Source organism: Accipiter gentilis, chromosome 9, assembly GCF_929443795.1.
Source record: "Accipiter gentilis chromosome 9, bAccGen1.1, whole genome shotgun sequence".
NCBI lineage: Eukaryota > Metazoa > Chordata > Aves > Accipitriformes > Accipitridae > Astur > Astur gentilis.
In genome coordinates, this window is record NC_064888.1 from 34,745,413 (window position 1) to 34,758,537 (window position 13,125).

The 13,125-nt window shown below is 50.3% G+C and overlaps 1 protein-coding gene across 5 annotated transcripts in view; it reads right to left on the bottom strand.

Moving 5' to 3' along the window:
- The window catches only part of AFAP1L2 (actin filament associated protein 1 like 2), a 71,073-nt gene that overhangs the window by 4,193 nt on the left and 53,755 nt on the right, over positions 1–13,125 (bottom strand). For 2 of the 5 annotated variants that reach the window (XM_049811332.1, XM_049811336.1), the window contains exons 5-12: positions 12,953–13,043; positions 9,330–9,413; positions 6,183–6,388; positions 5,437–5,616; positions 4,765–4,854; positions 3,879–3,963; positions 2,550–2,654; positions 1,680–1,891 (exon numbers count right to left, since the gene is read on the bottom strand). In XM_049811332.1, coding sequence (XP_049667289.1) covers positions 1,680–1,891; positions 2,550–2,654; positions 3,879–3,963; positions 4,765–4,854; positions 5,437–5,616; positions 6,183–6,388; positions 9,330–9,413; positions 12,953–13,043 — 1,053 coding nt within the window. The remainder of the gene's footprint in view (positions 1–1,679; positions 1,892–2,549; positions 2,655–3,878; positions 3,964–4,764; positions 4,855–5,436; positions 5,617–6,182; positions 6,389–9,329; positions 9,414–12,952; positions 13,044–13,125) is intronic. The other 3 variants (XM_049811333.1, XM_049811335.1, XM_049811334.1) reach the window with 3 other exon arrangements.

Genomic DNA, 13,125 nt, shown 5'->3' on the forward strand with positions numbered 1-13,125 from the left:
AGGTTGCAACAGCAGTTTCTCTGCACTCCCAAGGCTCGTGCTGACTTAGCCTCGGGTCGGGAAGTACGCTGGCAGTCCTCTGGGCTCCCAAGGGGAAAGATGAACTCCTGGGTATTTGTATTAAACGCAAGGCTGCATTAAAGAAGAAAGCAGTACCGCTCCGCTTTGCAAATTTGGCAGATACATGAATGCAGCTCTTTGCTTAAGTCCTTCCTAAAATTTCTAGTCAGTGTCCATTTTCCTTTCAATGGTGATCAACTCAGCTGACTACCAAGAGTAAGAGAAGCCTCTGGGGCTGGAGATGCTGGCCAGGAACCGGCTTTGGCGAGGAAAGCATGCGGGTTTTATTTTGCACCAGCAGAGCGCAGCAATAGGATTGCCAAACGCAGATGTGCAAGGAGACCCAAGCACACCAGGGAGCCTGAGAGTTCCTTATGCTAGAGCCCAAACCCCTTCCAGGGCTGTTTGCACAGGGGAGAGGGGAAGGGAAGTCTTTAAAGTGGGATCAGAGATCATCAAAGAGAGCCCCTCACTTGAACATGGTCAGTACCAAATTCCCAGCTGCAGTGAACAGTCTGACATTTTGCAAAATGAAGAGTTAAATATGGTGCCTTGAAGTCAGCTCTAGCGAATAGGCACATGCACTTCCCAGTAGTGGGGGATTTCTACCTGAAGCAAAAAGAAGTGGGCTGATGCAGCCACCTTTTGCTTTGATTTAAGGAGTTAGAGCAGTAAGCACAAAGTAAAATTCAGGGCATGTGAATCCCAAACTGGAAAGTATATTTCAAGCTTTCAATCTGTTTTATTTAGCAGCGACTTCAGTCCCTGGGAAGCCCGCCAGCCAGCCTGTACGTCGAGTCTGACATCCCAACAAAATACAGATTCTTCCTTTCACAAAATGTAAGTTTTACCAGCACCTCTTCTTCACATCTGTAATTGGGCACAATTTCTTAGACACAGACATACCCTGAATCAGAAGCTAAACAGAAACACCTTCAAACTTCATGGCAGGCCCTCAAAGTCAGTTGTTTAGCTATAAATACTCCACACGCTGGAAAAATACAGGAAATTGCTCACATTGTCCACCTCCTACTGTAATCATGCTGTCGTCAGAGAGAACTAAGATTAGAGATAAACAGTTCTGGATGCAGGCAAAGGAAAGTAACAGATGGACATGAATTCACTTGCGCTTTCGGGGGCAGATCTGCGATCAGTTTACTTGGGATGCATGACCCGTGGCTTTGGGACTCTTGTTTTCAGAAGACAAAGTTCTCTGTTCCTCCTAACCACAGACTTAAATCCCTAAAGTGGCATTCCTCTCATCTAACATTAGCCATCTGAAATGCATCCTGTATAACTTAATCATCCAAGGTTATCCTATAGTCAGTCAGTGGAGAGAGATGGGCACCTCCAGAGGACCCTTCATCCCATCCTAAGATGAGTGCCTAAGATGAAGGCTGAATGGTCCTCTGGAGGCACCAGCATCAGACACAGCCTGGATTACCAGCGAGGTGGAACACCTTCTAGGTGACCACAGGCAGATGAACCAAAGTCCCACGCTTCAGGTTCTGTTTTGCTGGACTGAGGGTTCCTCTGGAGGACCTCAATGGCATTTAGGCCTCCTAAGACACCCAAGCTGATGACTTAAAGCAGAACTTTCTCGGTGATATGCACCCTACCTCCAGAATGACCCGTTCTTCCCCGTTGTGCAGGATGCGGAAGGAGTAGAGATGATCAGGGCTTGGTTCTGGGATAATTTCACAACCTGCCAAACTCAGGGGCTGCTGAGCCAGTTTGCTTCGGTTCTTGTCCTGGTAGAAATGGAGGTGACCGTCTTTTATCTGACACCAACGGGACTTCCACTGGCTGTTCACTAGCACATTCAGGTAACCTGCAAGCAAGAACGAACAGGTCACTTGAGCACATTTTCCACCCCAGGGGGAGAGGGAATCCAAACTTATTTACGTGCATGGGGATGTCTGATGGGTAAGTTCCGAGATCACCACACAACACAAAGCCACGGGCAATGGCAAAGAGCAAGAGCACAACAACAAGCTGTCCTATCCATGTGAAACAGGGTGAAAAGGGTAAAAATCTGTTCAAAATGAGATCCTTGAAATTCAGGTTAGGTCTGGAGCAGCAAGCTGGCTGCAGACGGTTGGACAAAGTTGATCCCAGATGGTGAATACCAGCTGACCCACACAAGTCTCTCCCTGCTGACTCCCACACCCTGGGCTGACACCCAGGACGAGCAGCACAGATGTCCCCTGCGTGCATGTCTGGTATTACCTGCCCTTCCTCTTGTGTCGCCCTGCGAACTATTGCCCACCCTTGTAAGCCACACAGTCACCTTAACGTGTAGGAGGCACCACAATCTGCATGGATTCACTGGCATGGGCCAAGCAGGCTGTGGCCTCTCTGCCTCCCCCAGCAGGACAGCCTGGCACATGTGCATTCGAGGAGGGCGATGCCTGGGGCTCATCCTGCCCTGAACGCCAAGATCCAGCCCCGAGAAAAGTCCCTGCAGAGGGGCTCATGCTGCCACTTACTTGAAGTCTCCAGGGATCTCTCTGGGCTATCCAGGGAGCTAGATTTTTTCCTCCCGAGGTTCATCAGGTTGCTCAGTTTCAGGCCAGTTGTCCCCTTCTTCTTAACTACCGGAAAAGAAAAAGAGACATACACATGGCTTTCCCAGCTCACAGCCATACACGGTCTGCTGTCCCAGCTGGGTGTCCTGCCCCAGAGCTGCCTGCGCTGCCGTCCTGCACCCAACAGCACTGCGGCAAACACATCCCTTGCAGAGGGCAAACCTGTGACTCAGGGACAGGCTGTAATAGTCCACAGCCCAGGGAGACGATGAGCGAGATGGCGCCAGTAATCTCAGTTAAGTAACTTGCTGAAGATACTTAATCTATATTGCTTTAAACTTGGGTTAGTTCTGACCAAACACCAGCCGCAGCAGGAGCTGTGGGAAGGCTGTTTGCACAGATCTTGCAGGTGCCAACCTCCCTTCACTTTCTTACACTACAAAGAATTGAATTAAAACCCCTTACCTATAAATATTTACTGCATTCAAGTCTTTTCCTTTCTAAAAGAGGGACTCAAGGTGGGGAGGGGGAAAGCTTATGCCCAAAGAGCCTCTTTGCTACCAAGTACATCAGTCAGTGTGTGAATATGGCTGTGTAATCATCAGGTAATCCTGGTAAGAAATCAAGTTGGATTTTTCTAGTCCAGATTTTCCTTCCTGCTATCATAACAAAATGATGAAGTCCTAGTGTAGAGGGACTCAGCAGCTGAGCTCCATCTGTTGGGTGACACCAGTGAGTCCCCAGCATGGATTTCTCTTTCTCTGTCTCCGTTACATAGATAGGTCCCACCACCCTCCTAAAGATCTCCTCTTTTAATGTACTTACCTGCCCCATTTTATAGGTGGGGAATGCAGCTTAAAGCCCAGGGTCAGATGCCCTAGTGTGAAGGTGTAACTCTGCCATTGGAGACAGCTCAGCATTTCACACAAGGACTCCCAAGTTTCTCTGCAGACAGCTCTGAGAAAAGTCACTTAGGTTGCATTTATGCCATCTCAAACTGTCCCAAAGTGACTTGCCCAGAGTCACGCAGGATCTCTGTGGTAGGGCAGGTTATCACACCCAGGTTTCTCAAGCCGTATCCTAACTCTGTAACTGCTGAGAAATCCCAACGTCCACCTGTCACTTCATTATAGGAAAAAGCACTGAAATCAAATTCACGGGCAGTGAATTCACACACAGCTTTCACCCTGCATCAGGCCAGTTTGAGGTGTCAGGAGAAGCTACAGAAGCCCTCGCCACACGCAGGGTCAACGGCCCAGTTTCCCTGTTGTTCCCAGGGTGAGGTTTTACCGTCTTTCGTCTCAGCCGTCTCCGGGTGGCCGTCTGTGCTGCTCCCGCTCTCGGAGGCTGCGGAGTACCTCTCAGATACCTCCACCTGTAAACGAGCACCAGACACAAGCTCCGCAGATGCACGTAACCCGTTCCTCCAGCCAGCACCCACCACAAGTGCTTTTTTCCCCCCTCCTAAATTACAAGGTTCCACCCACTCCGCAGCAGATGCTTTCAGGCAGACACCCCTCTGGCTGCCCGCTTACGCTGTGCCTTCCCCATCGTTTCTGAGCCTGGCACAGGCAGATCCAGCACATGAACCGCCCCGGCTGGGCTCACCTCCGAGGTGACACGCTGGCACCACTGGTGCCACCCTACGGCCTCCTGCCCTGCAGCCTGGCTGGTGGGGGCATTTGCCAGTCCCCAGAGGAGGGCACGGGCCCAGGAACTGGCCAGGTGCCCCAAAAGGTCCATTTTTGGTATCCACCAGAGACTTAGGAAGTTTTCTGTCTTCTCCCACAGTTTTGGAACAAGCTGCGCCCAGGGGAGTGCCACCTAAGCCTGGACTAGAGGCTGGCCCAAGCCCTGGCATCCAAGGGTCTCCCTTTCAAAGCTGTGAGCTTTCAAAGTGAGCACAACTGTCCCATGGGATGAGATAGTGGCTGCTGCCCTCTATGGAGGAGAGCCCAACGCCGAGTCAGTTTTGGGGGGAAGATGGGGCAACAAAATTAAGATTGCAAAAGGAAATCAGGATTCTTCCAATAACGCTCCTTTTCAGCAGAACGGGGTCTGGTTACACTCCTATCAGTCTTTGCTCAGATAAAATTACTCCACCTACAACTATTATTTATTAAAGAAACAGGGTGGAAAAGCCTAAGTACTAGTTCCCTGTAGAGACAGAGCGTACCTTTGGGTAACTGAGACGCTGCGAATCTGGGATGTACTGGTTGCCTTCACTGCCTCCTTCGCACAGCACGCCGCTGGTCTCCTGGATTACCTGCGCAGAAGGGGAAGCCGCAGTCTGAGAGACAGCTGTAGTAATGGCATCAGTACTTCTTCCCCACCCAGGACAGGCAAAACCGCAGCAGCCTGGGAGAGCCGCGGTTTAGGCTCCCCGCGACCCCGGGGACTTTCCTGGCGTTGCAGCAGGCAGCCAGCAGAAACTGCCGGATCAGAGTCAGCCGGGGAGAGGCTGCCAGCAAAGGCAGCCCCGGCGCCTCGCAGCCCCGCTGCCGGGCTCCGCGAAGGCTCCTTCTTCTGCTGCCGTCTCAAGGAAAGGGCCGTATCTCCCCGTCCTCAGCCAATTCGCGTTGGGCACCCACCCCAGATGTCCCTCCTGCCGCAGCAGCGGGGCTGGGAGGTCCCTCCACGGCCTCCCGCGTGCAGAAGGCGTCAGGGAGCTGCGGGAAGGAGCTATCCCGGGACACGAAAATAAAGCGGTGTATTTGTATACGGGCTTGCGGCGAGGAAGGGAGCCAGAGCACACAAGGACAGGACTGAGATAAGATACGGTCTCCCGGCAGAGCCAGGGTAGAAGCACGGGAGCACCAGCAGGACAAGCCCCGAAGGCGCCACTGACCCTGAGCCACTGCTCCGCCTGGTCTTTACTCTGCAGCCCCAGCACGATGACATCAGCGTTCGTGGGGATGATCTTCAGCTTGTGCTCTTTCTTCCTCACTTGCTTCTCCTTGTGAATGACCGTGCAGCCCAGCAAATTCACGTCGAGCTGAGGGCTGTGGTCTTTGGAGCTCTTGTAGCACTGGGGAAGGAAGACGGGAGGGCAGGTAAGGGGCTGAGGAGGAGCCTTCCCTCTCGCTTGCTGGTGCGAACTCATCCCTAGAAGTGGCTCGGTGCAACCACATGCATTAAGTGGGCTGAACACAAGAAGGTGCTATAGGTACTACAAGGCTGCAATGTCTACGGAGACTACGCGCAGGACATCTCTATATGTATAGAGATACGTGTACATCTACACACATGCGTATATAGTCCGAAATACCTCTCACAGGTAGTGCTAGAGGGTCAAGTATGTGGTTAGCTGGTGGGATAAGCATCCCTTCTGCTTAACCACCTCAAAAAGTTTCCCCAAAAAGCATGTCTAGGCATTTTGGGAGTTTGGGAAATGTGCCCTTGGGCCCCGCTCAGCAGCGCCATGCCCACATGCCTTCTGAAAATGGAATGAAATTCCCAAATCTCTGGGACGTGGTTTTTGAAGCACTGCTCTAGAGGTACTCTGTTTTTGCCACCTAGTTACATGGCCTGAGGTGCCACTTCCCAGCTCATGAAAATAGGTTGTTTTAGGCAAAGAGTGGACGATCTACCCACCAGCAACCTGGTGTCCTTGATAACACACAGCTGTTTTGCCCACTGTCCCAGCCACTTCTTTCTCCACAGGAACGCACAGATGCGGGCATCCTTCATCAGCTCAATGGTGGCCTCTGTGGAGGGCCACTGGTGGGTTGCTGACTTGCCTTTGCTGCTCTCTTCTTCATCGTAAGATTCATAGGAGCTACTAACGGCTTCACCATCTTCTATAACAAAAGCAAAGCTCTATCATTAAATACATTTCTAGGACAACTCTGAGCCTATCGCTTGCCTTAGCCATGCTCACGCATGCAAAAGCTTCTGGTGAGGGACGTGTCTTTTGAGGGTCTGCTACAGGAGAATAATCAATAGGAAAATAACCCTCATAGATCCTTTTTTCTTTCTAGCCCAATATTAATCTCATTGCAATGTTTTGTGCCTAATAGTCTCAGTTAGCAAACACTCAAAAGACACTTCTCAGTTGACCACAAATTTGAAAACATTCCATTAGGCATTTTCTGATGTATGCTGCTTTTTTTCCCCCCAAAAAAGATGCTTTTTCTACTTTCCACTTCAAACCAAACACTCACAGTTTTTAAGGCAACAGCAAGCTACAATCAGCCCTTGCCCTCTGAACGTCAGAAATAAAAATGGTATTTGCAAGGCCATGCAGCAAGCAATGATCTACTGTATTGACGATGGCATTCCACTTCTCCTCCCGGGGCTAACAGGTCTCTCTCTCTCTACTTGGCATCTAAGGGACAGCAAGGGGCTTTGAAGTAATGCAGCAGCAAAAATTAGTCATAACTGGAAGCTTAACTGTAAATTACAGTAATCACATTTTTTATGTTCATTCTTAAATGGATTGCTGTGTTATTAGGATGAGTTGGGATTTTCAACACCCCACTCTAACGTATTGTAGGTTGTTGGAGTTTTCAGCTGACAGGAACAGCTAGTAATTGGTATCAGACTTGTCAGAAACAATGAAAATGTTCCCGCTGGCTGTAGGGGAATTTGCAATGCTCTGCTGGTGCTTACGGGACAGCTCTTCTTCACAAGGTAAGCTCACAGAGCAAGATGGCAAGATTTGGGCAGCATCTGTGTAGGGTTTTGCATTCTTGTCCTACCAAACAGCACAGAGAAATATCGTTACGTTTCTCTCACCAGAATTTAATCTAATTTTGATTCTCATCTGTCCTGGTTTCAGCTAGGATAGAGTTAATTTTCCTCCCAGTAGCTGGTATAGTGCTGTGGTTTGGATTTAGGATGAGAATAATGTTGATAACACACTGATGTTTTAGTTGTTGCTAAGCAGTGGTCAAGGATTTTTCAGCTTCTCATACTGCCCAGCCAGCAAGAAGGCTGGAGGGGCACAAGAAGTTGGGAGGGGACACAGCCAGGGCAGCTGACCCAAACGGATATTTTATACCATGTGACATCATGCTCAGTATATAAACTAGGGCAAAAGCTGGCCAGGGCCCGCTGCTTGGGAACTGGCTGGGCATCGGTCAGCTAGCAGTGAGCAATCGCATTGTGCATCACTTGTTTTGTATATTCCAATTCTTTTATTGTTATTCTTTTTCCCTTCCTTTTCTGTCCTATTGAACTGTCTTTATCTCAAATTTTACTTCTTTCCCCCCCAATTCTCTCCCCCATCCCACAGCAGGCAGGGAGGAGCAGGGGGAAGCAAACCGCTCTGTGGTGTTTAGCTGCCTACCAGGTTAAACCACATCATCAAATCTTGATATCCACATAAAAGTAATATTATCAGATTGGTGCAAAATAAAAAGAGGAAAAGCAGCCAGAAAAGAGGGGAAAAAAAAAGCATTAGGAGCTTCACTGAAGAGCATTTCTTAAGTTGGGTTTATTTGTACTTAAAATAAAGGAACTGAGATGCAGTAACAAGCTACAGCCTCACCCCCAGTGAAATCTCACTCTAACATCCCTCAAGTGATCAAAGCTGTGCCAATTAAACTCATTAAAAAGCAAATACTCCCTTTCAAAGTCTCTGAATGGTGCTGACAGCACACTACTGGCTCACCATCTCCATACCCCCAACGTGTTGGACTGTCCATCTTTTATGGGAAAACATTACCCCCCGGTGCATTATCCTTACACAGACCTTTTCCACAGGCACCCTGAGCAGATATTCAGATGGAATAAAAATGTTGAGGTTTCTCATCCCTAGAAATACCAAGAAGCTGAATCTCTGCACTGCTAGGTACCTTTACTTATGCAGCAGCAAGGATGCCTAAGTGAACCTCACCTTCTAAATCCCCCCTCCTTACCAACACAGGGCTATTTGCTAACTGCCCCTCTGGCCCCCTTTGGGTGTCCCTCACCTAGGCATTAGGTCTCAGGATGCCACCTTTCTCCTGGGGGAGTAACACTCTTCTTCCATGCTCTCAGTGGGAGCCCTAGCTGCTCTTTTGTGCATCAACCACAACCACAAGTGCCTCATGAGATGAGCTCTTCTCTACCTGAAGAGCTGCAGCCGTTGCCGGCCCAGTGACACTGCTACGGCCTCACGATGGAAGGGCATTTCCCAGGCTGTGCAGTTGGCAAGCTGGGACAAATCTTGCTTGGGTGGCTCGTGACAACACTCAATCCCAAGTCATACAGCTCAGGCACTTCAGTACAAGGTCTCCATTTCCACCTACTGGCAGTTCCAACTAAGACCACAGTTTTATCCTCTCATTGCCGTGACACCAGTGGCAGCCATGTTCTTGGATGTCTTTAATCCACCTCTGCTTCCCGGTTTGTCTTCCCACAACCTCCCAGGGAGCTAAATCAATACCACGATGTGGGAAGCCCCAACCATCTTGTACGACAGAGCTGCCTCTGCCTGAGCAGAGCAGCTTCAACATTCGCTGAACGGCTACTCGTCAATACAGCCAGCGTTACCACATATCAGCTCCACATCAGTGACCAGAACCAGGGGAATAAAGACTAGGGAACTTCTCTTCATTGTCATCTTGAGCACGGGGAAAAGCACAAAACAATGCCGCCTTGCACATATCCAGCACAGGCAGAGAGAGGGGAGAGGTGGTTACCCTCCATGCACGTAATGGGCAATGCCAGGGGGAGGCACCTGATTGTCTTTGCTAAAACCGAGTTGTTGTTTTGTTTTTAAAAAAAGGCACTTCAGGTTTGGAAAGCATGCCATACCCATCGTTATTGTGGCATAAATAACGCCCTCAGTAACCTGCAACCCTGGCCTGGGTCCAGCCGCAGCCAGCCTACCAAAAAGACCTGCACAGTCAAAAGGAAAGAGAAAGGGAGACAAAGAGAGAAAGCCACAGATAAGCAAATGTGGAGAACAAGGGCGTCAGTCCAGCTCAGCCCCGCGCTCCCCCCTCGGCTGGCGAGGCTGCCCCGTCCCTGCTGCCAAAGGAGGAGCATGCCATACGGTGAGACTTCAAACAGGGGCAACGTTTTCAACCCATCCCCTCCAAAAAGGCAATTCCCTTTAAAACAGAATCATCGCCATCATAATTAAAATCAGCCAGGGCAGATGAGCTGTTTCAGCCAGAATAATTATTGCTCAGTTGGCAGTCATGTTGCCCCTTGCGTTTTCACTCTGTTTCTTATCGCACCCTTCAATTATGCAAATGCAGACGAGGATGAGGATGATAACGGTTTAACACATTTCAGCCCAGGAGGAAAGGGAAGCAGCAGCGTTTGCCAGAGCTGTAAAATGAAAGGCAGAGGCATCCCCACCAGAGGGGCGGGAATCCTGCTGATGAAAGAGGGACCCCTGCGACCCCATGGTCTCGCCCGCCTGCTTCGTTTTAATTAATTCACCCACGGTTTGTTACAGTGCCTTGCAGTCCCACCTCTGACGCTGCACAAATCCTCTATCTCCTCAGCCCATCTGGAGGCTTGCTTTGATGTCCTTTCTTGGCAGTACACCCACTAATTTTAGTGGTGTTCCTATTTTTGTTTGATTTCACTACACCCATTTGTTTGGAGACACATGGGTGTCTTCCAAGGCTCGTGCTGCAATTCTGCCATAAACGCCAGCAGCAGCTCCCTGGATCGCCGGCCCCTTCCCTACCCAGCCTGTGGGGAGAGGGGGGTGAGCACAGAGGGTTTGGGGGGTTCCTGGGGTCAGGCTTTAGCATCTTTAGCCAGGGCAAACCTATGCATGTCCAGACTACCCTTTAGCAGCAGCAGTCACACCAAGGTCTCAAGGCAGTTACTAGCAACGAGCATCACTCCACATAGGACAGGTACAGGGTACTATTGCCATCTGATCAGGCGAGGGAGTGGAAAAAAGGGATGGGGACCCCCAGTTTTGTACTTGTTGAACCAACAGGCAGGACCGAGACCTGCAGGTTTGTCCACGTGCCGTGGGATTTGAAGCCTGATCTCAAGGCAAACTGGGGCACCAGCAGCTTCCCAGCATCACTGCCCGACGTCCCCTCTGCACAGCACGCCTCGCTTCACCCTCTCCCGAGCCCCTGCAGCCACCTCCTGCCACATACCTGCTGCTCCACATCTCTCCCTCCTCCTCCTCCTCGCTCACCCCAAGGCACCGCCTCAAACACGAGGTTGCCAAAAAAGCACAGAGAATCCCGGTGACACGGTGCTGCCTTCCTTCTCACACAAACCACCTTAAAAGCCATCGGTGTTACAGCACGCCAGGTGGTCTGTGTAGAAGAAGGGACCTGCTGGGGCCGGCAGAGGGGACCCCGGTTGAGCAGTCACAGGAGGCGAAGGCACCGCACAGCTCGGCGGCGAGGGACTGCCTGGGCTTGCACGTCCCATCACAGCCTCCTATCTCCACTTACAGCTGCGATGCTGCTCGGTAAAACACCGGGCCTGCTAGTCAAACAGCTATTTGTAGCAGCCACAGACTGCCCCATCGGCGCCCAGAACTACCTCGTTTTGACAGTGCTCCAATCATACCAGGGGTTTTTCTTGCTTTTTTTTTTTGCAGGGCTCTGATCTCTCGTTTCCTTAGGCATCTGACTGGCCTGGATTTCAGTGGATGGTGGGTGTATCTGCATCTTTGAGCAGCAGGTTACCAAGGAAAAGCAGAGGTTTAAGCTGGGTGTGTGCTTATCGCTCCTGCCAGCCAAGGCTCCGAATACAGCATGAGTTTATGGAGCTGCCTGGATAACATAACCTGGGTTTCCCAGCACACGGATCCGTGGCCGTACTCCAGCTAATCCAGTGTATGCCTTTACATGCCATGGCTCTTAGCACGTTATCCGCTTTCCCAGCGTGCAGCAGGGAAAAATAAAGTTCATTTATTTTGCAGCGCAGGCAACTGGAAATCCCCTGTGGGGAGGAGGCTGCAGGGACCCGTGCTGCCCCAGCTGCAGGAGGGCTGAACCCCCTGCACATCGCAGCCCTGACCTCAGCCAAACAGCCCAGAGCGTTTTGGCAAAACCAAGCCGGCACCTAACTACACGTGGCAGAGCCAGGGAGACCTCTCCTCCACACGTTTCGCCCCAGCCACGATGAGCCTGCACCTTTTCCCACCTGAGCTGGGCACGATCTTCCTGTTCAACACTGTAATGTGGTTGCAGCCAAAATGGGATGGCTCAGGGAAACGAAGGTCTTTCTACATCTCCCTCTTTTGTTTAGCGCTGTAAATCCTAAGCCTTCACGAGAACAGCATCCCACACCGAGATACGAGCTGTCCAGGAGCGCGAGGTACACACGTGCAGCGAGGGCTGTTCGGATACGCCAAGCCCCGGCTGCTTCAAGCGGTGGCACTTGCCAGGGAGCTTCAAAGCCCCATGGTGCACACTGGCGCTGGAGAGGACTCAGCTTCCCTCATAAGCAGCACAGATTCAACGACCAAGGGTTGGGATCAAAATCTTTTACCCTTAACTCTCACTTCTTTGCTTGCCTCGACTCTCCCCTCTCAGCTCTGCCCCACACCACGTACGTTATTGGACCCACCTCTGCTGCAGTCAAGGCTGATGAGCAGAGATCTGCTTCTGCAGCAGAGCTATATAATCCATCTCATTTGGGCTTAAATGGATTATAAAGCGATGACAAGATCAGCTCTGCTATCAGATCAGAGGAAGGTAATCTCTCACGAAGGGTGTTCGCCAAAAGAAGGATGCGGGAATACATCTTCAAAAAACGAGAATGTGGGAGCTCAGCCTGCGTGCAGCGGTCTCGTCGCGAAGGCGTGGGGAGCCCACTGGTGACAGGTATGGGTGGCACTGCTGAGAACATTGCTGGGAGGTGCCGACCCAGGCAGCGAGCGAGTGTGCGCAGAGGGAACCCACACACCATCCCCTCACATTAAGTGTGGGGTTTTAATCAAGTTTACAGATGGTTAAACTGCCACGAGAAACAGAGCTGAATAAATAGCCAATTATAAAAACCGTTATCACGTCTAACAGACCAACAGAGTCATGGATTTTGAGCCCCAAAGGGATGATTAGAGCACTAGGACATGAACGCAAGCCACCACAGCTTCACCACTCAGTCCTGAATAGAAACCCGCGTTTGACTACAGCCTATCTGCCAGAAAACCATCAAGACAAAGAGAACCCCCAATGGTTTATAATATTTTACAGTGATGTTATGTTAACCCAGGCATACTACTTATTTCTATAGGAAAGTTAACAATTTGAGTAATTCAGTAGCCTTTTCTTTCCAACTAGCATTAGATCTGAAATATCAGCGTGACCAGCATCAGAAAACAAATTTGTCACACAAGCTGTAAGAAGTGTCCACGCTTTTGTTTACTTGTTCTCATAAACCTGAAGTCCTTCATCTCCCACATGAACCTCTCCCACCCCCGAGAGTTAGCGGTGATATACCATTTACAGAGACATCATATGGCTCAGCCTCTTCATAATATCCCTCTGGGGATTCGATCTTGGGGACCGGAGGTTGTTTTGTTTCAGGAATCTGCAGAATAAATAAATAAAATAAGGATGATTTAAGGTAAAAACAGATCCTTGAAAACAATGGGGCTTTTTTTTTTTTAGCA